At 39.8% G+C, this 26,673-nt stretch overlaps 2 protein-coding genes across 5 annotated transcripts in view; one reads left to right on the top strand and one right to left on the bottom strand.

Moving 5' to 3' along the window:
• Positions 1–26,673, bottom strand: part of septin7b (septin 7b) — a 537,254-nt gene that overhangs the window by 452,636 nt on the left and 57,945 nt on the right. The gene's annotated exons all lie outside the window — the stretch shown is intronic.
• Positions 8,008–26,673, top strand: part of znf385d (zinc finger protein 385D) — a 112,083-nt gene continuing 93,417 nt past the window's right edge. For both annotated transcript variants that reach the window (XM_015949789.3, XM_015949788.3), the window contains exons 1-2: positions 8,008–8,248; positions 26,115–26,257. In XM_015949789.3, coding sequence (XP_015805275.3) covers positions 8,227–8,248; positions 26,115–26,257 — 165 coding nt within the window. In that variant the 5' untranslated portion in view covers positions 8,008–8,226. The remainder of the gene's footprint in view (positions 8,249–26,114; positions 26,258–26,673) is intronic.

The following is a 26,673-nucleotide window of genomic DNA, read 5'->3' as shown; positions in this document are numbered from 1 at the left end:
ACAACCGGATGTCTTTTCAGCCCTCTTCCCGAGGCAATCTGCCTGGAGCTAAACATGCTGATCCAACACACCCACTGCTGACTGATTGGCCAGCTTAAAGTCACACCTTCCACAAGGGGGAGCCTCCTATTGGCAGAAAGAACCAGCCCCACGGGATCGTCCTGTATGCGCGATTCATTATCTTTCTGGATGCTGTGGAGTCAGGGAGTCTCCAAAAGCAAGACTGCTCAGACCACTTTTGTTTGATAATGGAGACACCGCAGACTTCTCTGCGCTCTTTTTCCCCGCCCATGTGCTCGGAGATGCACTCATGACATCACAGACCACCCATATTCTCAATCACGTCCACATTCCTAAGGCAGTGTGGAACGAATGCGGCCAGGCTGGGGTGGGCACAGGGGAGTGGAGCCGATGCTAGTGTGTCAGTGGCATAACAAAGCAGCTCTAATGTTAGTCCAGAACCTCCCCTGGTGGTTGCCAAATGAACCTGGAAACTTTAAAGGTTTGATTATATAGAACGATAGATTACATTCTTTAAGCAGCATGACTTCCCTTTGAATCAGTTGCAGACGGTGTTTCTGTTTAAGGTCCAGCAGCTTTTTTTGATCAGACACGTGGTTTACAGTTTACATCACAGACAGTTGAACATCTTTGTTTGATTTTGACGACTCACCTTCCCACCTCTTTTCAAACATCCAGGTTTTCCTTCTGTCCTCTGATGCTTGAGGCATATGTGAAAAAAGTCCAGTGGGCCTGTTGATCAGATAGCCCTATAACTAATGAAAAGTGTCATGGAAGTGACAGCAAGATTAATGAAGTATCTTGGGCTGCACTTGCACACCGTGCACTGGGGCTTTTCCTGCAGAGCTGCCGTCGCTGCCTAACCGCTATGGTGACAAATAATGCCCCATTCTGCCACCAAAACCTGGAGCCAAGGTTAAAAAACATATTCTCTAAAGCCAGCGTGAAGCATAGGACGATGGGGATGGGCGAAATGTGGACAAAGTGATGGCGAACGTAAGTCAGGATGGAGACAAAGATTAGCTAAAGATGAGAAGAGGTGGTTTTTCTTTACAGAAAGAAGTAATTCTTTAAAAATGGGGCTCTGCAGGGGGAATGCATGGTGGGAGGTGGACAGGGAGAATGGGACTTAAGATTTAATTAAAAACATCTGTGAAATACAAAATAGCTGCAGTAGGGAATGACTGAAGGGATGATAGCAGAGAGAGTCAGAGCCAGCACTTTGTTCTTTTGAGTCTGAATTATTAGAATTTTTTACTGAAGAGGTTGTAATGTCAGAAAATGACTGGCTGTCTGAAAACACAGATAGTGTGTGTGTGTGCATGCGCACACATCACTTTGATTAAGACGGTATCTCATTTGTAGTCAATACCGGCAGTCGGAGCTCAGGAGCGGTCAATTCTGTCTGACCTTCAGCCGCTGCATTACAGTCAGCCCTTCCGTGTGTGTGTGTGTGTGTGTGTATGTGTGTGTGTGTGTGTGTGTGTGTGTGTGTGTGTGTGTGTGTGTGTGTGTGTGTGTGTGTGTGTGTGTGTGCGCATTCACTCTGCAGACAGGAGTTAAGTATGAGTGGGAATAGTGGCCCACAAAAAAAAACACTTAGTGCAGTGACAGACAGAAACACACACGGGGACCATCCCTCCAGCTTCCTCTTTATCTTTTGAACTTCTGTCATTAATCTGCAGAAACACACCATTTATAGATCTGTAGCAGCAAAAAGGCAACTGCATGTTATGATTTCAAATGAAAAATGATTATGGTTTGTGTTTGCTTTAAAGGTGAGGTTCACTGAGAAACCGTTGTTTTTAATATAATTGGTCACTATGAGTTTCACATGCAGGGTGAGCATCAGGAGGGTTTCTTGTGGAGAAATCCTAAAGTTGTTATAATTAGATATAGTCTGGAAGCGTATTTGTGTGTCTGTCATTCCACAAAGGGTCCTAAATCATGGCATAGCTCCAGAAGGATCTCTGACGGGAATCGGTGTCTACTCAGGACCCACCTTGTGCTCTCACCAAGCAGATCAGTGCCCTCACTGAAGACAGACACCCCCCCACCCCCCTCCTCCCCATGCGCTGTCACAGAAACCTGAAAGAGAGATTAGAGAGATGCACACAATGAGATTTTACCTTATTTTAACTAATTGTTTGAGGGTGCAACAAAGTCTGACACTCATCACTAATGAAATAGGGTGAATAAGATATTTCCTGACACGCCTGACCTCTTTTTGTGAAGGCAACAGCGCAGCAGAATTCTCCAGTGTTCTATTCTTTATCTTTGCCTTGTGCCACAGTGCATATTTACCGAAACATATCAAGTTTTCATCATGCAAATGTGTAAATAAATGAGTCTTACATTATCTATATGTGAGCAAACTGCACAAATCTGAGTCACAAACATCCTCTTTTCAATTCGACCAAAGTGCTAAAACCCAAACAGCACAACCAGAGCCAGATTCTGCTGGAGGTTTCTTCCTGTTAAAGGGGAGTTTTCCTCTCCACTGTCACTACAAGCTTGCTTAGTTTGGGGATTCTTGTAAAGTCTTGATACAATTACAATCAACAGAAACTTTTAACTAACTGGAATGGCGAACTGAACTCAATGCACATGAGTAGGTTCAGCTTGAGTGTTTATATAAATGAACTGAATTTATTTTAACTCACCTCAAAATGGTGCACAAGAATGCACAGGATGTCTGAATTATTTGTTCTTCATAATGAACGGCAGGTACATTAAAGCATCTTTCTGTAGTTTTCCCCTTTCAGAAATTATGTGTGATTCGTCAGAAATCCGTAAAAGTGATTATCTTATCATGTATTGTGACATAACGAAAGCAAAACGTCTTTTTTTACGCCCCCTGCCTGGCAGAGTTCCGTGCAATAGGAAACTGAGCGCTGACCAGAACTAACCAATAGCGTTAAACTAGCGCTTACTTGCTTCAAATTTAAGGAATACCTCAGCTGATGCAGAGTTGATGAACTTTTCACGGACAAGTAAGTCTCTAAAATATAAATATATGAGAACACAACATGGCATGAGAATAATACTCGTCAAACAACGTGTTTTAGCTCTGTTTGTTGGCAACAAAAGCACATTTATAAAAAGCAACATGAAGTCGCCATCTTAAAAAAACAGAAGGAGTGTGACATGCTTGTCAGCCACTAGATGGTGCCATCGGATAAGAGAAATACTCAGGAAAGAAGCTTTAATGATGCCACTTCTGGGCATTTGTTCTCGTATAATTGGATTTAACAGGTGAAATAATTTGACAGGGAAGGGCTTCCAACAACACTTTTAAGTAGGGTTACGGTTAAATATGTTCACTTTTAGTTTGTTAACTTTTAAAAGGAAGCAAAAAACTTAAATTGTCAAACTAATTAGCATTAATTAATGAACAACATCTTGAAAATGGAAAAATACATTTTACTTGTTACATTAATCATTTTCATGTATCTTAGATTTTTCTGTCAACAAAAGATTGTTTAAAAGCTCATTGCGCAAATATGCGCTACTGTGTTCATGATCTTTGTTTAAATCAGTGTGTGTTTATACGTCTGTGCCTCAGAGCTGCCTGTCGCAGATTTCTCGTGAGGTTGTCTTCATGTTTGCATCTGTAGATACGAGCTTGTGTAGTGGATACCCACGGTTTGTTTAGTGCCTGAAGACGCTCTCAGCCTCTGCGTGTTTGTGAACGCTAAAGATAAAAGAGAGCAGCCGTGTCTTGTGGCTGCAGATTCAGAGCCCCGTCCAATATCAGCGCCTGTTGAGTCTGATCACAACCAGCTGAAAAGACAAATAAATAAATAAATAAAGCATTGTGAAGAGAGAGTGACTAAGTGAAGGCAAAACAAGACAGATGGGAGTGAAATCCAGAACAAAAGACATTCTGGGAATAAAAATGTGAGTGTTCGAGAGAAAACAAAAGTGTGAGTGTCATCAGCAAAGAGACAAAAGAAGAAGAGGCCATGAAAGAAAAAGCCTGGTTTCATCAGCACTTACTGTGTTACTGTCACCTCATTCCTGTAATCAGATTTCTTCAGCGGCAAGTTAATAATCAACCTGGTATCTGTAATTAAATTATCAAGCCTTTTATCTTTGGACAGATGCATCATGGTGATGACTAAACAGCAGGGTAAAAGGCAGGATTATTGCATGTAGCTGTGATTTCTTGGCTGAAAATAACTCAGCACTGATGCAGATTAAGACTTAAACAAACAGTGTGGGATGGCTAAAGTCACCTATTTATTTATGTCTGCAGACACGTTTGGGTCTTCTGCTTCGCTGAAAGTGTTTGAGCTGCTTCACACAAAAAGGATGCTTCAGATTATTTTAAGACTGTAATTGACAGGATTAAAAACTAAAGAATTACACAGAAAAGTCCAGTCTCAGATATTTTAAAGGCATAAGCTTTTTGTTTGGCAGAGATTGAACGGCCTATTTCATTGCGTTAAATTCAACTTTTCTGTTGCATCCTTGAAAACTTTTCCTCTGTATCTGTTTAATAGTAAACTTATTTTCACTTTTGTGTGCACCTTCAGGTGAAAACAGGGATTGTTTCATGTATATACGTATAAGTAGACAAAAGAATAAAAACTGGAATTTGACGCTGAAATGAATTGAAACGGCCCCTTGTGGTGGATTCCAGAACAATTGTTAAGTACCACCCTCTCTGTTTAATCAAATGGTTAATTTTCCAAACTGAAAATAAATAAATAAATAAAACACCTCAAAGTGCTGACTTCTGTATATGTTCCATGTTCAAACTGTCATTTTTGTAATCATTTTAGTTGTAATAGTTTTGATATTTTTAAAAACAACATGAAGGTGTCCAGCTGAGGAGGCAGGGCATCAACTTAAGAGTGCAGAATCTAGTACTTAACAAAGTTACTTAAGATAGTTATGATTTTATTTATGATTTTATTTTTTAAAGAGCAAGTCACCCCCTATCAGAGTCTTATTCCACTCCCACTTCCTGTTTGAAAAATGCTGTTGCCTGGCAGAACGAGAGGGCAGAGCCGCTAACAAAGACACACACACACACACACACACACACACATACACACACACACACACACACACACACACACACACACACACACACACACGCGTGCACAGGCTCCCAACAACATTGTGACATTTTAATGTACCAGTTTACGTCATGGTGTACCTCTTAGCAAATAACAATGGCAGATTTAAATTCAAATGCAGTGCTGAGGTTTTACCTGAAGGGGGCTCAAAAATAAAAAAATTAACTAAGATGCACAAAAGTGCCAAATTATTGACTACACATGTCTCCAGCACAATTGGACATTTATATAGTTTTTCTGCACACACAAAAAATTGATATGGGGGACTCTTTTTATTGACCTAGAATGTCATCATTTTAAGTGTGTTTTATAAAAGGTTGATATTTAAGTTGGGTCCCATAGTAAAAGAAAAAAATATATCACTTTCTTGCATCTTTCTTTTGACTCCTTTATGAACTAAATCAAAGATGGAGCCCAGATACGTGCATTTTGTTCAATTTCAGCACCTCTTTCCCTCTGCTTGGGTTTCTTTTGTAGCATATTTTGATTTTATTGTAATGTTTTGATATATTTTCTTCAATCCATTTTTCATGCCATTGTGTTCAGGACTTTATTCAGTGTGGCTGTTTTTAAAGTGCTTTATAAATAAAGTTTGCACGGCTGAATAAACAGAGGGCTTTAATAATAAAATGAAAAGCTGTCAAAGCTGCAGCAAAAAAAAAAAGAACAAAAATGGAGCTCAAGTGGCAGGAAACCATGATTACAACAGGAAGATCTGACAAAGGTTTGAGGAAACAAAGGTGCACATATGCAGGTGATTAGAGGAATAAGGAGCATCTGACATGCAAATGAGACAGGTTGGAGATCTGAGGTAAATTAATGCCTGGATGACACCGGGAGTAGACTGAAAATGAAAGGAGCTGATCACGGAATCGTCCTGGTTCTCCTGCAGGCTTTAGATGTTTCTCAGCATCATCACATCTGGTTTAAGTTTATGGATTAGTAACAAGCTTCTGCAGAACTTGATGAAAAGGTGATTTCTTTGAAACAGAAGGTGGATTCCCCAATTTTTGGATTGGCGTTGCAGCCAAGGAGGATTTTATTGAACCTGATGCTGAAGATGTGAAGATGGAAAATTCTGCAGCATAATTTAAAATCCCAACTTTAAAAATCTGTTAGTTTCTTCCACGTTAACAGTAAATAAATAATCACATGAGCTTCTGCTGACCTGCTTCTCTCGGACCCATCTCTGATTCTGTGTTTTGTTGTTTTGCACAATTTTGAAGCTACATGCAAGCTACAAGCTACATTTGAAGCCATGTTTTGGCTTCAAACAAAAGTTTATTTTGCACCAACTCACTTTTTCACATCATATTGAGTCGGTCTGTAAGGAAACTCAAAATGGAAGACCAGAGGAGATGCATGCTGAATGTTTTCCCATCACAAAGCCCCACAACTAAATGTGATCTGAAATATGTGCACAAACCTCACCCATCCATCCCAGATGAGAGTTGACAGCTGCCACAACATCGTTTATAAGCTGTGATGGCTGATAAAGTGGGTTTTACTTCAAATCTGCCTCTTCTGTGTTTGAACCATAACGATAAAGGAAAAATCTTGCTTAAAGATTCAAGTAATCATTTATTTCAAGCTTATTGCATTTTTCCTGGCTTGCCTGTTAACCACATAAAAAATGTTAATTTGGGGTGTCCAGACCTTCAAACGCTGTTGCATAACTGGAGTCAGGGCCACTGAAAATACAGCTTGTAGTTTTCTGTTATGTTAAAGGCTTTGTTTATCAGATAAAATGCTCAAGGTTAAATAACGACGGCTAAATGAGCCAAGGCCATAAATCTGCAGCTGAGAAGCTGCAACACGGTGCTTGAAGATGCTGAGATGATCCACATCCTTAAAAGAAACCCAGGTTACAAAACTTTGTGGTTCTTAAAAGATAAATGTTAGTATCAGTTATATTAAAGTGGTGTAAAAAACCTTCTTAATGTCTTCATTTTTATAAAATTTGTAAAAATTGTTTAACTCGTCGGTCGCCATTGTTGTTAGTGTCGCAATCCACTCTGGGTAGTGACGTCCTATGGTTGTACCTCGGTTGCACCGGCCGGCTTTGGGACCCTTTAGTGACTGTTCAGCAACATCAGCATGCCATCTGTTCAGCCTTTTCAATTTGAAACAGAGCGAAACATTAATGAGGACATCACTGACGATGATTCACAAAACGATCATCAAAATGAAGAGCAAGAAGGGTCCTCCAACCAGTATACGTCATCACCCCCAGAGTGCATTGCGTGCGGAAAACATGGCATCCTACGTATGTAAAAAAAATAAAAAGTACTAAGTGTTATAGATTTATAAATAAACAACAATATTTTGTGTGTTTCTAACAAAATAGTTTGGTACGACAGAAAACTTGTGGCTTACTAGGGCAAACACGTCCTCATAGCCAGAGTTCCTTTTAAGATGAGCTTCTGGGTGTAATCTGGATTATTAAAATTGTTAGTGTTGCTTTAAAACCCAACAGAACATTTTAATCGTCCTCCCAGATGCTGAACAGGGATGAGTCTTCTGTGCTCGCCCAAAGCCCATTCCTAACTTCCTACACGACACAATTTAAAAAAGTTTGCGTGAGTTTGAAGATGATGACATATGAATCAGAAATAAGTTACCATGGTGAAGAGAAGCTGCGAGCTGAGGGTGGAAGAAGATCAAATAAGAGAGTGACAACAGAAGAAAGCAAATAGTGAAAAAGGAGAAGAGGTTTGGTTTGACACATAAAACAAATATGAGGCAAGTAGAAAGAGACAGAAAGAGTGGAGAAGGATCTGTTGCTGCAAAATGTAGAAAGACACTTCCTAGAGCGAAAAGAAAAAAGCATGTGGAGAAAGGAGGAGGTAGGGAGGGAGGGTAAGAGCTAAAGCAGAGGGGAGGGGATGAAGGAGGCGAGGGAGGACCAGAGAGAGGAGAGACAGAGAAGCAGCAGCAGCAGCGTGCAGGGCTCAGAATGCAGACTGCTGGTCACTGACGTTGCTGTTGGACTCTACACGCACAGACACACACACTTCTGAGGAGTGTATGAGACATGCACAGGCTGCTGCCCATGGACACACACACACTGGCAGGGCACCAGAGAGGAAATACAGCAAACCCCGGAGCTTGAAGAGCTATGGAGAGCAGCATGTTCTTTGGTGAGTGTTTGTTTGGGTTTGAGCTCGTGTTGGCATCATCTCATCTCATCTCCACATCTGTACTTGCGTGTGTGATTTACCGTCTTCTGAGTCCAAACAGCACCACTCAACAGCAGCTCTGGTTTCTATTAGAGGAGAAGAGTGTGAAGTTACTCACCTGAACGACCTCTTTTTGTTTCTCTCTCTCTCTCTCTCTCTCTGTGTGTGTGTGTGTGTGTGTGTGTGTGTTAGCGTGGTCAAACACTGAGAATAAGTGCACATTCCTCCTTCTGCTGAGTGTAAATGTTATCCGGCTGAGCTGATGCGTGTTCTGAAGATGACAGATGGAAGGGAACTGCTCCTAAAGGGTTCTTACAGATGCTGAATGAACCTGCTCCTCAGGTTAACTTCCTAATCAGTGTCAGGATGCACAACATGCATTTGAAACAGGACTTAGATGGGAAAAGTAACTTTGTATATGTACAAAATTATAAAAGCATCAAGTCTCTCCTTGTTAGAACCTCACAACGAGCCTTATTTGACCTTATCTGCATGTCGATTGTGACATTTCCCATCAAAGGGTTTATTCTCTAGTGCTAACGAGACACCTGTGTTATTGTGCATCTTTTGGACTTTGGGATCTAACCCGCTGACTGTGTTCAGGAATGCTAGGTGAGCAGATCTTGGCATTCTGTGTAGGACGCGTAGCCGTGGCCCTTCCATTAGTTTATATGGATCACAGTGGAGCAGGCTTTAGGAGACTTAATGCAGCTTCCAGTCAAGGACTCCTCTCACGGCTGGCTTACACCAGAGGAATAATTACTCAGGGATCCATACTTCTAAAGGAGGTGATTTGTTAAATGAAAGACACGTTTCTATTTCTCTTCTTTTAATCCACGGGGATTAAAGCGATCTAAAGTTGCAGAGCGTGGCTTGTAAGAGGGAGAAGGATTACACGGAGGAAGAGGAGTTAGGAGGCTTAGACATCTCGGGGCTTTTTCAGCTCCACTCCCATCATCGTCCAGGTGTGAAACAGCTGGAAAGGGTGGAGAGAAAGACAAATGAAGCTGGTGAGTTTTGTCTTTGGGTAGGCTTTGATCTTGGACCCGTTTAATTCAACGTGATTAACGGCGAGCGCTGAAAAAGCTCAAAAGAGCACTTCAGAGAGGATTCGGATGCTGCTTTTGTCTGCAGCTCTTATCTTTTTGGTGCGAAACAAAACAAAGGATAGAAAGGGTCGCTGTCTGGAGGTGCAGCGTTTTAGCGTGTGAGTGCATGAGCACGGGGCGGGAGGGGGTGTAGATGCTATCTCCTAAAAGATTAATAGCACTGTTAGTTCATCAGCTCTGCCTCGCTGCTGTTTAAAAAGGGATTTGCAAAAATGATTTACACCCAGCAACATATTAGACCTTTGACCTTCCTGAAACAAGATGCCAGAATTGAAGAAAATGGAAAGCAGATCAGAAGGAAGGAAGACACCAGGCAGTAAATAACACCAGTGTGAGCAGGTTAATGGATGCTAAGTGTGTCCTGGAATCCTATGAGTCCAAAAGGAAATCACGTTTCTTTTTTGTTTCTTCGTTCTTTTGATGGGAAGCACACGATATTTGATGGTTGGAGCTGATTCAGACATCTGTGATTATTGTAAGACTGCTACAAGCTCCTGTTTGCTAACGGGGAAGTGGATGGAGGCACTTTGTGAGCCAAAAGTGCCGAAGCGCCTCATGAACCCCCCTGCCCCCCCCAAAACAGAACTTATCTTGTAAAGGTTAATTGGAAAATGAGTGAAAGTGTAGCTCTCTGAATGTTTTAAGTCCACCCTTTGTTGGTTTTAATAGGGGTGAAATGATTGTATCCCCCCTGCTTGAAGGGAAGGGCTGATCTCACAGCATGTTAAGGGTCAGCGAATACAATCAGCAAGCTACGCCAAAACACAAAACTGTTAATCACATCAGCAGCGTCGTTCGCATACGAATGAGTTTTAGTGGAATTCCGATTTATCTAATAATTGGATTTGTATTTGCCGAGGGAAATGGAGGGGCTGTGTGAAAGCATTCTTTTTATTATGAGCTCCTTCGCCTGCATGGACTCTCAGCCTCTCTAGACAGATGTTATCCGAGGAGCCGCCAGGTTCAGGACAGCGAGAGGAGGTGGAGGCGAGAGCAAGCACAGATGATTAATTATTTATGCCAGTCAGCGTCCTCCAGACATCATTTTTACTCTCCTGCTCTCTCCACGTAACGCCGCAGGAGTAAAAAGATGCTGGAGCCCGACTACACTGGTCCTTCAAGGAGGGCGAAGCAGAGGACAGTCGGACTCAGAGGCATGGGGTTATGCAGTGGCCAAAAAGGCATCCTGTCCAAATGTACTGTATATACGTGATGCATCATTTAACATGGCCTCAAAGAGACTGAGTAACCAAGGGCCAGTGGAGAAACAGCTTTCATCAGTTCCAGTCATTTTCAAATGTTTCCAGGAGTCGGATCTCATCCCAGCTGCACAGCGGAATAGTTCTGGGCTTCTCCAAAAGCCCAAAGTTGAAGTGTGTCAGCGAGTTCGGCTTCATTCCTTTCATTAGCGTTGAGTTTATTTAAATAGACCTTGAAGCTCGATTATAACCGACATGACAAAGAAGCCAAAGCTGCACAACAACATGTGTTTGCAAGTCCGGCAGAGAAACTGTCCTGAAATTTCAAGACATCCGTCTGACGGAGGGGGATTTTCATATCCACTAGATCCTCAGGCTCCGTGTTTGGATTAGAAACGGAGGCGGTGGCCATCGCAGTTTGATGAACTGTAAGTGATAATGTTTTTGCCTGCATCTGTATGCGTGTGTTTGATGGTTCAGTTTTTGTAAACTCTCAAGAAGAAATCAATGGATGGATGTCTACCACTCATTAACCTTTGGAGGCTACGTGATTCAAGATAGCCGCTGCAGCTAATCAACAACGCCTCGACTCCGTCACTTTAATAGATATCAGGCTGAAAGAGCATAATGGTAGATGAAGGAATGCTCAGAAGTACATATAAATATAATTTTAATGCTATTTTAAAAACTCTAGCATGAAACCAAGAGGGTGAAATGAACACCTCCAGGAATCTCTCCTCAGTTTTTTGTAGAGGTCCTTCACTGAGAAACCTTTTTTTTACTTATTATTTTTTTAAACGATCAGTCACTCTGAGTTTAACATGCAGGCTAAACATGAAAATAGTCTCCTACACCTATCTCCTGCTTTAGCTTCTGATAGAAAATAGACGGTCAAACTCTAGGTTTTGAAAAGCCTGACGGATCTATGTCACACTGTCACACACCAATCATGGACTCACCCATCTTGGCTCATGATGGGGAAAGCTGATGTTGGTTAATCGTCCAGGAAACAGCAGAGAGCATCTCTGGTTAGAAGCTACCATTAGTATTAGCCACTTCACCACACAGCAGAGCTCCTTCAAGCTTGCGAGGAGCTAAATCATCAACCTTGCAGAACAGGGTCAGTGGTAGAGTTCTATTGCTGTTAGCCAATCAGAGACAAGGTGTCTAAATATCAGGAAATAACACTCCAAATCTTGTCGTCTGAAGCTACTTTCTCCGTGCTGAAACAGGTACGCCATAGCTTTTTTTTTGTCCCAGAGTGCAATTTACAAGGTATTCATTCCTGCAAATGTAGTAAAAATCTGAGTGAAGGAGTTAAAAGTGTTTTTGCACAAGCATATTTCTAAATTGAGGTGAAAAATTATTGCAAATGGATGAACACAGAGACAAAGTTGTTTCCTGACATACAAAAGGGTCACTTAGGACCTAGCTGCTCCTGAGAGTTCACGGCCACACCCCAGATGTCTGCATTCACACGTCTACACATTACTTTGGTTATTTAAACCTCTGAAACCTGACTTTACTGTGTGGGTTCTCCTCTTTGTTCCTCTTTTGCTCCTCTAGGTAATGAATGGGGGCTTGTCCTGTTGAACTGCTTGTCCCTGACGGTACATTTTTAAAGGAGAACAAACTTACATGTTGATCTAGTCCACTAAAGAGATGGGTTCAGAAAGACTGTCCATGTAGGTCTGAATTTTCCTCATTCCCTGTCCTGTCTGTCATCTTTATCTCCTCACCAGTTTCACATTTTTATCAACGTGCAAACACATTTCACTTGGAAATACATTTAATTGCAATCTGGGCTGTTCTTTGCCTTGTGAGTACTGTGATCCTGAGTTGTTTGTTAAATATCGTGCAGCCTTATGTGTCACAGTTTTGCTGGTAGACAAATCAAGCTGTAATATCATCTACATGTATTTAGAATTTGTTGATTTTTGGCTCTTTCGTTTGAGAGCTGCAGGCAGAAAATACACTCAGCTGTTTGCAGTGTGGCCCAGAATGCAAATCTGCATTTAAAATTTGCATAGACAAACACAGAAAGACCCCAGCCACTTAAAAACTCCCACATTCAGCTGTTGTGGAGCTGGAGTTGGTACCTGCATGGGAGACTGACAGTGAGAGATGTCTATTCAGCTACAAGACGGTACTCACTGTGCAATTAAGCAGAGGCGAGATTGTTTGGAGGGCAACATACTCACATTCAACCAGACCTCTTATTCAATTGACCTTTAGTGTTCTATTTGTTTCCTCTCAATTACTTTCATTTGAATCCCTTCAGAATAAATGCCCCTGACAGGAAAATAGACGCAAAAACCCAAAGTGAAGAGCAGCCCCAGCACTCTTCTGCTATTTATTTTAATGACTGTGACCTGCAGACCTTTCAGAACGCAGCTGCTCTGCTGAGTGACAGTCGATGCAAAGTAGATGTGGTCTGCAGCGCTCGCGTTGGTTCTGGACCAATCCAGACACGATTCAGCCCCCCCCGGATATTAACATGAATAACCCGACTGCAGTTAAAACCTGACAGTTCTTGACGAAGTGTCGGTTTGTTGATCTAACTGTGTTTATCTGTTCTGAGGTCAGTTCAGCTCTCCGGGTTGTGGGGTTAAAGGTCAGCGGGAGAGCTAGTGTCACTCCTTCCTGTTCTGGTTTATATTTTGCTCATATCCTTCCAGTGGTGACAGATGTTCGGGATTAGCGGGGCAGCAGGAATGTTCTCATGTGTTTGAGCGTGTTGGATTGTGACGGATGCGTTACCTTTTGTATCAGAAGATAAAGTACCCCCACACCTCAGCGCTTTAGGTTTAGAGGGGAAACCCGTGGTTTTATTTGGATTGGACCGTACGTTTCCTACGCCGCAGTAGGGTTTGACAAAACCACGTTCCTCTGGGAAATGTTGTGCTTTTTAGAGCTACGCCGATCTGACAGCTACACTTAATGCTGCCTTTAGATGTTTAGTCTCACAAGCAACACAGCTCCAAAGGTCCCATCTGAGAGGGACTGTATGACTTTAGTCCATCGGTGCATCCGGTGCTAAAATGTATCAAGCCCTAAAGGGTTTTTGAGCTAAATAAGTCAAAAATATGTAAATTCTTCTGTTTGTTTGTTAAAACATTTTGGTCTCACTTTGGGTTTAGAAATAAAGTAGAGTTTATTTGGTACGGAAATAATACAAAGTCTAAAAATTAAGAAACATAGCTTTTAAAATATTCAGATCTATTTATTGCAACATCAAATTTTTTATGCATTTTTCAGTACTTTTCCACAAAGAAAATAATGAATAAGAATTTTTAGTCATTATGTTGATTGTAGAGTCTAAATCTGATGTCAACGAACACATTATTTTATAATAATTTGATTTATTTACAAAACAGAGGTTACGCAGAGATAACTAACATTCAATTATTTAAGAAAAAAATATTAATTTGTTTAATTTCTTATTTTTATGTTTTATAAATATGTCATGTATGAAATCATTTTATCACAGGGCACAGGCTAAATAGAAATGTATTACATTACAGCACAGAAACATATTTGAATGTATTACTTTTAATTTATTTTATTTTAACTGTAAAATGTATTGTTAACTAATACATCTTAAATTGAAAAAAATATATATTTAATAAATATTTTGTAAATATATTTTATTTTTAATTTTTTTCCACATTTTTGTGACATGGCAGAACCTAAACAAGAATGTAAAACACGTTAATATCTACAAGAGAAAAAAAATGTTTTAAAACTTTTTCACTTGATGAATAACTCTTTAAATGTGTAAAAGCTTTAAATTAAAACATCAATTAATAATAATGAAACTAAACACAAATTCATAGTCTTTCCTTTTAAACCTGTTATGGTTTTCATGGATCTTAAAATTATCGGTTAAATGTCTAGAAAAATCAGTCTTGAATTAGAAATTTGAAACCTAAAAACGGAAACAAACTTTTATCTTGATCTGACTCATTAAATAAAAATGCATTTCACCTGGAGGATTACTTGAGCATTTTAGGAGTAATTGATATTTTTTAATAACAGACTGATTTGTTTAAACTTCATCTTTTTGCCATAAAACAAAATGTGAACAATTTTTTGTTTTTTACTAACTTCTAATTGTGGTCCAACAACATGACTAATGTCATCTATGGAGGCACCAGTGTGTTTTTCTTTTTTGTCAACTCATAAATTTGGATGAAAAACCATTTATTTGAATTATGCCTTTTAAGTCTTGATGCACTAAATATTTTTATTTCGTTGCAGAATAAAGATTGTGTAAATAAAACATGTAAATTAAGTAAATTTCCTTTAATCTACTGTTTTTAGCCAACTATAAACTTCTGTGCATTTTAGAATCAGATTAGATTTTCATATAAAAAATTAATATAATAAATAACATTTCCAGTAAATGTCATTTATTTGAAGCCCTTTAAATGTCAGATGTATAATCTGATGATATATTTTTAATCATTTAGCTCACATTTAAGGAGGCATCAGCCTGTTTTTGGCCTCAAAATCTTTCAATTTAACATCAGAATTTAAAAATAAACAACAGTTCTTTATCATGTCTTCTTAATTTTTCTCTTAAAGGAAATTCTGTAACAAATGTGGTGGGTTCAACATCAGACAGCGAGCCATAATTATAGGAGTTAAATATGTTAATTTAGCTGTGGAGATAAAAAAGACTCTTTCATGTTCTTTGAAATTAGACAGAAAAGTTACGTGCATATTTTACTGACATCAGCGGGCAGCTCAAGGATTCACTCATCGTGTCCATCGCGTCGAGGGAAGTTGGATTTTCTGTTCAGGTGGAACAAATCAAACATTCAGATTCAATCAGCAAAGAAAACACAACAGGATTTGTTGCAGATGAACTTTCACGCCATCCCGGTCGTGTTCGGACGGGTTCCTTTAGCTCTGCATGTGGGGGCTGGATGGCTCACCTGGCTGTAGCAAAGGTGAGGCGAGCCTGACGGTTGACGTCAGGTCGGCGTGTTGAGCGGTGGCACGCTTGGATGATCCCTGCAGAAGGACATGCTTTGTTAAAGTTGATGCTGTGGCGTGCCAACACATGAAAGACGGCGTGAGCTTTTCTCCAACAGAAGGCAGCCCTCTGCAGGAAGAAGCACAAAGTGGATGGATGGTGGTGGGGGGGCAGCTTGTGGTTTATCCCAATTCTTCGCTTGTTTTTATGACTTTTGCTTTTTATTTACCCCTAACCACTGCCTGGGGACTGAAACGTGGCAAACATCTTTTTTATTTGTCTCATGACGGTGTTTGGATGCCAGAGCTTTAGAGCCGGCTGGCCTCGGGTTCCTCTGTTGTTACACACAAAGTGATAAAACAAAAAAAAAAACTTCTCTGGTTCTCATTATAGCTTTGTGAAATAGCTCCTTTAATTCCAAATGTTTTGGAAAGCAGCAACAGTTTTTTCTGCCATTTTTTGGTGTTGAAATCAGGCCTGTCCCATTTCCCGTTGGTGGTTAAGAACGTTCTCTGCTGGCGTGGCGCGCTCACATAACAATAAAACTCAAGTATTCACTTTTGTTTTTCTAGAGATGTGCGGGTCGGGCCTCTCTGAGCCCTGAATCATCGTATGAGACAGTCTGAGCCGCTTTTCCACATCGACTCTTTATGGCGACGAAGCAGCTGTTTCTATCAGCTCAGTGTCTTGCACAATAAACCTGAGCTCCACACAAATCACTCACTCGTTATTTTAAAAGCCTCGCTCTTTCTGAAATATGATTGGTCACTCAGAATTTCAAATGAATGCTGGATGTGAAAATTAGTGATGTGACGTTCATGAACAAGTCGAGGCAACTCTTCAAAGAGAACGATAGAGCCGAGTCCTTGTAGAGTTTATCTTGTCTTCCTGTAACCCCGCCACGGACATCAGCAGAACACATGCTTCCTCCACCACATCTAACGGACATCGTGAAAACCCCTCCCCACTCCCACAAAGATCACACTGCTTCGTTCAAAAGAGCCAGGATGTTTCTAAATGTCAAGGTGCCCGGCCTCGCAAGGCGACGTCTTGCTTACGAGGACCCTGTCCTTATTTGGTCAAAGAAAACGGTTCAATGAAACAGACTAACATCATGTGACACTTAATGTGACGTGAAATTTTATTAATTTAAGTTTTAATATAAATATATAATGAGCCATTTACTTTGCTAATTGTGTGAATATTGGTTAAATTAAATTTGTAAGTGAGTTACTACTTGCTAGCCGTCGAAGCTGCAACTACTAAGCAACTAACCAACCATAGATAACTGCTTTGGATCTTAAAAAAAACATTTTAGATATCAGCCCAATAGCTACAACTTACATTTAAACTGACAATTTAAAAATCCTTTTAAAAATACTGCGTTGTATTATGGGAAATTTTTGACCAAGGCTAGGCTACAAGGCACCTCCCATGTATCCTTGCTCAGCTAGCTAAATGGCTGACAAACGGAGAACAGACGCCTCGGTAGAACACGAACATTGGAACACGTCTTGGTGGTTCCTGATGACGTATCTCCTAGGCAACCTAGACAGAACCAAGACATCAAGGCAAGGTTCCTTGACATTGAGAAACACCACCAGCCTTTTGAACGGCTCTTTCAGGTAAACAGCTTTTGAACAAACAACTCCCTTCAAAAAGTCATAAGACCCATCATTAATGAAAATGTTTTAGCAGAACAAAAATAAATGAGAAAAGGATAAAAGCTCGTCTCTTCTGCATCAAAGGGAAAAATAGTCTTTTTTGGCGCCACCCACCTTGGCTTGGGACTGCCCACAGGAAGACTAGAGCAGAATGGATCTCAGCTAGTAGAAGCTAACCATTAGTACCTCTGCAACATGCAACATGTTAGAGCATGTGTTATTTGTTAAGATAAAACATCCATGCTGCATTTTTCATCCAAGAAAAAAGAGCAAACGAAAGCAGCGGAAGAGTCATGTTGCTGTTAGCCAATCAGAGAAGAGGTGGTTGCGTATCACGAATATTATTGAGGAAGACACATAGTTGTGTTGTTTTGGGCTCCTGGCTAGCACGACAAACTTACTGTAGATTGGGATACCATGTGTCTCGTGGGACCCAACACAAATCTTGTAGGATCTGGAGGTTTGGATGTTGCAGAGGGCAGCTAAGAAAAAACATCAGCTCCTGAATTTGCTAGAAGATGGGGAAAATTAGATGGATAGAGAAGACGGTGGATAGAATGAAGCTAAAGAAAAGGAAAATTTGATGTATGGAAACAACAGAGATGTGACATGGTCAGTGTGACTAACTGAACTCTTAAAAGAATATACATAGATTCTTCCTTCTAAAGATTAATTTAGTCAGATTCGGAGTAAAATCCATCCTAACCAGTCTTTATAAAACAAATAAATGTCATAAAATACATATTTACTCTGTCACAGGTCCTGTATATAAACAGAAGAGAAACTATATTGATGTAAGCAGAACAATTTCCAAGAAAGTCAGTCATAAGAATCACAGTGAACGTTCATATTTAGACACAGTCTCAGATAATTAAAGTCCTTCTCTGAGCAGCTTTGCACACAAACAACGAGCAGTGGAGGATATTGGAAACCCGAGGAATTAGTTTGTTCAATGACCTTTTTGTAAATGTTTCTTTCTGTTAATCACACCATGTTTGGTATCAAGTTTTCTTGTGTTTTTAAAGCCATATTTAAACTCCAGAAGAGGAGAAGCAGATTAACATTTCACTTGAGTTGTCAGATTTGAACTCCATGAGTTCAAAGAATCTAAATCTGAAAGCATATTTAATAAAGAAATGAATATGTAAAAATGCAACATCTGTACTATAAAGTACATTTCTTCCCCTGCTTCCTCAGATCTAGATCTAACTCTCCTTGTACAATCTGCAGCTTTTTCACCATCAGACATGAATTTTGAAGCTTTCAGAAACCTTAACTGTAGCAATCAGCAGAAACAATCTGCTCTAAAAAGCTACAAAGATTAACGTAAACGAGGCAGAAAGCTGAAAAGTTTTTATGTAATTGTGCTCCAGACACCATAAAGCGGTAAAACATCAACTCTTAAATTATTTTATTTGTTTTAATATAATTGATTTTCTAATTAATCTTTACGCAGACAGCTGAAATAACTGAGTCTTAAGCTATATTGTAAAATCTGCATCATTGTTATTGTACTGTAACCAGGAGTGTATGGTTTAAGGTGGAAATCAAGCAGCATTCAATGCTGTGGAAGAATTGCCTTAAAGGCCAGTGAGGAAGATTAATCAAACTCTGAATCCATTCAGTGGTGCACCCTACCTGCAGATGTTATCTTCTAGGGAAAGTCATCTGAAAATAATCAATCACGCCACAGGTTCAGGTCACAATTTTGCAAATGAACACCAAATCAAGCTTCGTGTGCTTAGAAGACGAGTCCCGAGGATTGATGAAAGAATAAGTTACTCGACACAGAACATTTGTGCTGCCTGGTCTTTAGCTTCTGCTTTTTAAACCATTAAAAATAAAAATAAAATGTTTAGAAAAATATAAGATTTCTTTCATTGCTTCATTGCTTTATAAATGACAATTCTTGTCACCATATTAATTATCTTATCCTGTGCATGTTGGACTTTAAAAAATGACAATATCAAGAAAAATCAATCACATTACTAATTCTGAGCAGTCAAAAGTACTTTAAAGAGGAAGAGAAAGGTATACTTGTTATTTTTAAAATACGATCAATTACTCTGAGTTTCAAATGAATGCAGAATGTGGAAACAGTCTTCTACCCCCATTTCCTAGCCTAGAAATCCAGACCAACAATAGCAGTAGCAAAATATTTGGTAACACTTTATAATAAGTGCACACTATTAAGCATTAGTTAATCATCAGTAAAGCAATGGCTAATGGTTATTTAATCATTTGTAAAGCATCTGCAAAAAGATTATCATAATTACTTAACAGCTTACAAGCACCACTATTAAGGCTTTATTCATGATGAAGAAGCTACCGTGTCACACTTTTTATTCATGATGTTTCATGATCTATAAGTCATTGATTAATCATTTATAAACTCTGCTCTCCATCATTTACAAACCAGTCCTTTCATGATGTAAAACAGTATACAATCCCACTGGTAAAGGGTAAGTAAATAGTTAACATACCCTATTTAATACTATAAACTAAACATTTACTACACATACTAGAGTCTCACTAGATGTTTTCTAAACACTGAATCTCACGACTACATCAGTCAGCTACTAAATGTTAACAGATGTCTTACAATACATTTACAATTGTCACTTGACGGCTTCCAAAGATGCAGCTCCCTACCGACCCACTTCTTTTTAAATAGATAATCTATCAGTTATTATAAATACATTAATAAACTACTTTAGAACGTTACAAACCATTTACTACTTCTTAGTTAAGTATTTTGAGTGAGCTCATCTAAAGTGGAGACTATATATACCTTACAACCTATTAATAAATGTGAAAGTTTTTCAAAATACATTGTAATAAAAAATAAAGGACAACACAGATACAGAAAGCACTTTATTTTTAAGATGCCAATTATAAAACATCAAAACAATGCTTACAAATATTGACACACAACTGTCAAAACAAACATTGTGCTGAACCACTATTAGCCAGTATTTGAAGTAAAGAACAAGGCTCGATGCACTTTTATGAATTGTATGTTTTTACATGAAATGTATCACATGTGTGATCTTTAAAATAAACATAGAATCTAACAGTAAAAAAATAATAAAAGTCATGCAAACCAAAAATAGAGTGTCTTTTTTTATCACACAAATCTGCCAATCAACTGGACTACATAACTAAATCTGGCCCTTTTTGCAGTTAACAATGGTGACCTATCACCACATTTCACAATGTAAAAAAACCACTAAAATCTAGTCTTTTTTTTTAAGAGGAAGCAACTTCCCAGAAGACTTATAGGACTCACGTTTGTCCTCTATTTCTGGATCTGCACTGATTGCTGCAGCACACTGTGTTGCAAACAATGACAGTTTCTTACCCTGTTTGTTTTTTTCTAATTCTTTATACCTATCAGGTGCGACAATGAAAAGCTCAGCAATTGGAGCAGTTGCCACAATTGTGTTCCGGTCCACTCCCAGACGTTTAAAGGCAGCTGACATGGTCCCTCCTCTTTTGAACAGCCTCAAAATCCTCTCATACCGGGGGACCACTTGTTTGGGATTCTGGGCTGCAATTTAGAGAACAAATGTGTTATATTGAGATTATTAATTTTATGTAATAGTGTAGGGATATAACACACATATTTCTAAATTTACTCATTAACTGTAGGTTAACTGTAGGTTGTGGACATTATACTGTTAACCACAGCAGATGGTATGTGGACCCTCTAACAGGTGCCTATACCCAACATCTGCAGAGAGCCTGGAGGTCTTACAAGGAGAGAATTTGGAGACTCCGGGGTAACAGAAATGACAGCCTACTATCAGAACACCTTACAGTTATTGAGTGGAACGAATGGCTTGCAAAAAAGCACAAACAGGGTGCTTTAGGGAGACTGATATATGACATTTTAAAAAAAATACAGATAAAAAAGTTACTGTTGCAACTGCAGGTTTTTTTTTCACCTTTTGAAAATATTTGAGCATTTCATGTAAAAACATACAATTCATAAAAGTGCATCGAGCCTTGTTCTTTACTTCAAATACTGGCTAATAGTGGTTCAGCACAATGTTTGTTTTGACAGTTGTGTGTCAATATTTGTAAGCATTGTTTTGATGTTTTATAATTGGCATCTTAAAAATAAAGTGCTTTCTGTATCTGTGTTGTCCTTTATTTTTTATTACAATGTATTTTGAAAAACTTTCACATTTATTAATAGGTTGTAAGGTATATATAGTCTCCACTTTAGATGAGCTCACTCAAAATACTTAACTAAGAAGTAGTAAATGGTTTGTAACGTTCTAAAGTAGTTTATTAATGTATTTATAATAACTGATAGATTATCTATTTAAAAAGAAGTGGGTCGGTAGGGAGCTGCATCTTTGGAAGCCGTCAAGTGACAATTGTAAATGTATTGTAAGACATCTGTTAACATTTAGTAGCTGACTGATGTAGTCGTGAGATTCAGTGTTTAGAAAACATCTAGTGAGACTCTAGTATGTGTAGTAAATGTTTAGTTTATAGTATTAAATAGGGTATGTTAACTATTTACTTACCCTTTACCAGTGGGATTGTATACTGTTTTACATCATGAAAGGACTGGTTTGTAAATGATGGAGAGCAGAGTTTATAAATGATTAATCAATGACTTATAGATCATGAAACATCATGAATAAAAGTGTGACACAGTAGCTTCTTCATCATGAATAAAGCCTTAATAGTGGTGCTTGTAAGCTGTTAAGTAATTATGATAATCTTTTTGCAGATGCTTTACAAATGATTAAATAACCATTAGCCAATGCTTTACTGATGATTAACTAATGCTTAATAGTGTGCACTTATTATAAAGTGTTACCAAATATTTTGCTCTGCAGGTCAGTCCAGCATCATCCAGATACATCTCTTCCATAAAGAGCTCCAGATCCAGATCTTTATAAACAACTCTCAGATGGTCTACCATTGAACAAAACAGCTTTGTGTGTTACTAGTCACATTGCTCATTTGTTGGGCAAGCTTAGCACCAGAGCTGCGACGGAGAAGAACTACAAAGATGGCATCAACTCAGAAACGGTGCTCATTTCAAACTGCGTTGGCATCAACTTTGGTCTGTTTACACTTGTGCTTTTCTTTTCTTTTCTTTTCTTTTCTAGGTGTGAGTACATGTTTGAATGGTTGTCTGTCCATGTGTGTCCCTGTGATGGAACTGAGAGGTCCAGGGTGTGCCATGCTTCTCAGCCTATGACTGCTAGCTCCTCCTTAAGAGGAATAAATAGTTATAAAGATGAGAGCTTGATATGTGCTCTAATTTCCCTCTGGGATTAATAAAGTATATTTGAATTAAATTGAATTGAATCAGCTAGAGGCCCTCTGATTGGTCATAAAGCCATGACCCGATTTCACTGAAACTGATATGATAGCCAAACAATGTTTGCAAAAGACTCCAACATGTCTTGGAAAGGTGCCTCGTTTCTCATGTTGCTGAAAATAAAAAACATGCATGAAGTCATAGAGAAGGTTTTTATTCTCATGAAGTAATGTCAAAGTCTTTGTGGGCAGTCTTGTTTCCATGAGTCAGAAAGTGTGAGATGACTTTAGAAGGAGTTTGAGACCCATGAGACAGAGTTGCGATTGATGACACAGTTGACCATGACATTCTACTGGATCACCTGGAACATTAGGTAGGGATTATGGGGTCAGCTCTTGAATGGCTGCGGTCATACATCCAGAAAAGAAGGTTTTGTGTGATGGTTGCCAATTCTGTGTCCACCTGGGAGGACCTGCGGTAGGGGGTACCACAGGGTTCAGTCTTTGGCCCACTCCTCTTTGACCTTTATTTGCTCCCAGTGGATGTAATCCAATGCAATCATGGCATTAAATTTCATTTGTATGCAGATGACTGCCAGATTTATTTTACCCTGAGTTGGGAGGTTCTATTAAGAAACTCCAGACTTGTGTGGATAAGGTCAAGTTGTGACTAGCAGTAAACTTTCTTCATGTTAATGATTAGCAAGACCAAGCTTATTACATTTCTCCCTTCTAGCAAGAGGAGTGTGAGCTCTGCTCCTGATTTGGATGCCCTGACACCCTACTGGAAGTCCTCTGTCAGAAGTATTGGGTTGTAATTGAATGCAAACTCAAATTTGACAGTCACATGAACCAGGTGGTGAGAACCTGCTTGCTTCACTTGCGCCGTCTGGCAAAAATCAAGCCGATGTTTTCCAGGATGCATCTCGAGCCTGTCTTGCATGTTTTTGTTTTACCACAGCACGATTACTGTAATGCACTATTACAGTATGTTGGGCTGAGTCAGGCAGCAATAAAACAATTGCAGTTAGTGCAGAACCCAGCAGCTAGATTCCTGACAGGCTTGAAAAAGACAACACATGTCCTGGCTTCCCTACACTGGCTCCCTGTGGCTTACCGAGCAAAGTTTGAAGGTCTGTTGTTGTCTTCCGGGCCCTTCACGTTGGTGCCCCACCGTATCTGGCTGGGTTGTCACAGATGCGTGCTCCTACACACTCCCTTTGCTCGGCTGATCAGGATATGCTCATCGTTCCATGAACAAGGTTCAAATCTGCAGGTGATAGAGGCTTTTTGGTTCTTGATCCAGCACTATGGAACAAGCTACCACTTGCTGTCAAACTGTCCCCATCACTGCAGATCCTCAAGAGTCGACTGAAGACTCATTTTATCGATTGGCTTTTATGTAACATGGATTTTTAGTCTTTTATCATACCTGCTTTTTTATTGTATCTGTCTTCTCATTTTAGTAACTGTTTTACGCGGTTTTTAGTCTGTCTTATTGTCTTTTTTTCTCTTTTATTGCTTTTATCATGTTCAGTGCCTTGGGCTTCTGTAAAGGCAGTGGTAGGCGCTATGAAAGTTAAATTTGATTGGTTGATTGATGTGAGAGAGAGAGAGAGAGAGAGAGAGAGAGAGAGAGAGAGAGAGAGAGAGAGAGAGAGAGAGAGAGAGAGAGAGAGAGAGAGAGAGAGAGAGAGAGAGAGAGAGAGAGAGAGAGAGAGAGAATACATGATAACGAAATATTAAAGGGATACTTTGCTAGTCTGACCAGCCAGCACCATGCTTCCTTATGGGAAGCATTGGGTCTGGGAAGTCTTCTATTCAAATAACCCCACCCCCTGAGAATTCTAACAGAGCCAATCAGCACTGAGCATTGTACGTCTCACACACAACGCTCAATTTCTCATAAAGATAAAGAAAGATGTCTGCACTGCCGCCAGACTCCATTTTCGACCACAACTAAAATAATTACAGCGTCGCGCAGTACAGTCATCATTTGTGCCTTTTTTCTGACTGGTTATTTTTAAACTGGCTGGTCCCACCCCTCATGTGACTCTCTGCCTGTGAGTACTCAGTTCTCTGTGTAGAATTAAACAGAGGGCGAGTCTGGCAGGCCAGGCCAACACTTAGCAACTTTTTCATATTTTTAAATCATTTTCTTGAGCTTGGGTATGTGCTAAAGTGACCCTCTACAACAGGGGTACTCAATTCTGGGCTTGGAGGGCTGGTATCCAGCACATTTTAGTGGTTTCTCTGGTCCAACACACTTGATTCAGTGGTTAAATCACCTGTGCAGCAGCTCACCAGACTCTGCAAAAGCCTGCTAATCACCTACTAACTAAATGCAGGTGTGTTGAAGCAGGGTTAAAACCAAAACGTGGATACCGGCCCTCAAGCCGTGGAATTGAATTGCCCTGCTTTACAGGGTTAATGAAAAGCCACCTGGCCCCCCTTTGGCCAGAACATTCCACTAGCAACTTCAGACTGGCGGGGCGCTCTGTTGGGACCATAGGCAGATATGTGCTGCAGTCTGCTTCCAGCACATTTCCTGCATGCTTTAGATCCTGAACACAGTTGATTTGTTTAATTTAGTGATTAACTGCTCCTGTGGACACTAAGGAAGGCTGGGACACGTTTCAGTTGTTAGAGTAAGGTGCTAAAAAGAGGAACACGCCGCAAGGAGATACGTTTTGCTTTCAGTTCTACAAACGGACACTAGAGGGTGCTAAAAAGCAAGCCCAAACTGCCTAGCCTCCCATTAAAGATAACAAAATGCAGACAAATGAGTTCACAAGCTGAAAATTCAACAGAAATGTGTACGTTTGCATGAATGGTGAACAAATATTGCATTTTACGGGTAATTTTTTTATACATCATTACTGTTATATCTTTATTTTTCATGACTTTTATAAACATGCAGTGAGTAAGTCACTCTTCACAAGATTCTGTAGTTTTATGGACGATGAAACAGAGTTTTTCTTTTATTGCCAAAGAACGTTTTGTAGATACAAGGTTTTTCCCCAACAGTGTTCCGTGACTCTGATTATTCACGTAAAATTTAGCATTTTTGTGTCCTGTTACTAACTTTCACAGCACAGTGAGAGAATCACCCAATGCTTAGGGAAAGAAAATAACAATTTTACTGCTTCGTTGGAAGATTGGAACAGGTGTTTGATCATGTTTTGTAATGGACTGGTTAGAAATATTGATTATTTTCAGTAAAAAACCCCAAATTTTATAAAATAATATAATGCAATTGATAAAACACATTTTTAAATTCCTATTGAACTCCTTAACAGTGAAATAAATTGTCACAAGGGGATTAAACCTTTAGTTTTGGTGGATTCCTGCAGCACTTTGCTGTTTGTTCTGGTACCATTATACGTGTGAGTTCAAGGATGTGTTGCCTTGGCAGCTTTGGTGGAGCAGGTGCTGAGCAGCTGAAAAGACGACTAATAGGACGCGGGGTATTTCTGATGCTGATGATGACACAGACTAAATCACTGCTCACTGAGGAGATCTTGGCTCCACAGCTCTACCTGCTGCGGTCTCCCGTTCAACATGTTGCCTTTGCTCTCCCTCCTCCAGGTAACACATGTCAAAATGGCCTGATGCCCGCCCTGGTGCGTCCAACCCTGCCTGCTGTCCAGACCTCACTGGGCATCAAGCAGTTCCTCCCAATTCCATTGGATACGGCCTCAGCGGTCAGCCTCTTCCCAGGATTCAATGCGGTGAGTCCCATTATTATCTATTTACTTCACACGATCTGCTCACTGGCTTCGAGGTGCTGACTGACTCTGGCTTGGGTCACGCAGCAGACTCCTGCTGTTATCTGAGCAGGAGCAGCAGTGTTTTAGAGACCGGCCTTGGACATTTTTTATAGCTTCACATTCAGAGGAAATTTGTTATGATCTTAGTTCTGGCTGCAAGAGCGTCTGTGTTCATAAATCTGCATCATTATCAAGTGCCCTTCAACAAAAATGTGTAAAAAAAAGTCTACACCTGCATCTGAAGTCAGGTAATTCGGTGCAGCCCTTGACGGTAATTCTTGAACGATGGAACTTTGGCCCAACGTTACAAGCAGGCAGCTTATGCAAGTTTTTAATCTTTAATGTTTAAATTTTTAGTATTTCAAGGCCTGACAAAA

The sequence above is a fragment of the Nothobranchius furzeri genome, chromosome 5 (genome assembly GCF_043380555.1).
Source record: "Nothobranchius furzeri strain GRZ-AD chromosome 5, NfurGRZ-RIMD1, whole genome shotgun sequence".
Lineage (NCBI taxonomy): Eukaryota > Metazoa > Chordata > Actinopteri > Cyprinodontiformes > Nothobranchiidae > Nothobranchius > Nothobranchius furzeri.
This window is presented reverse-complemented; position numbering and strand designations above follow the sequence as displayed.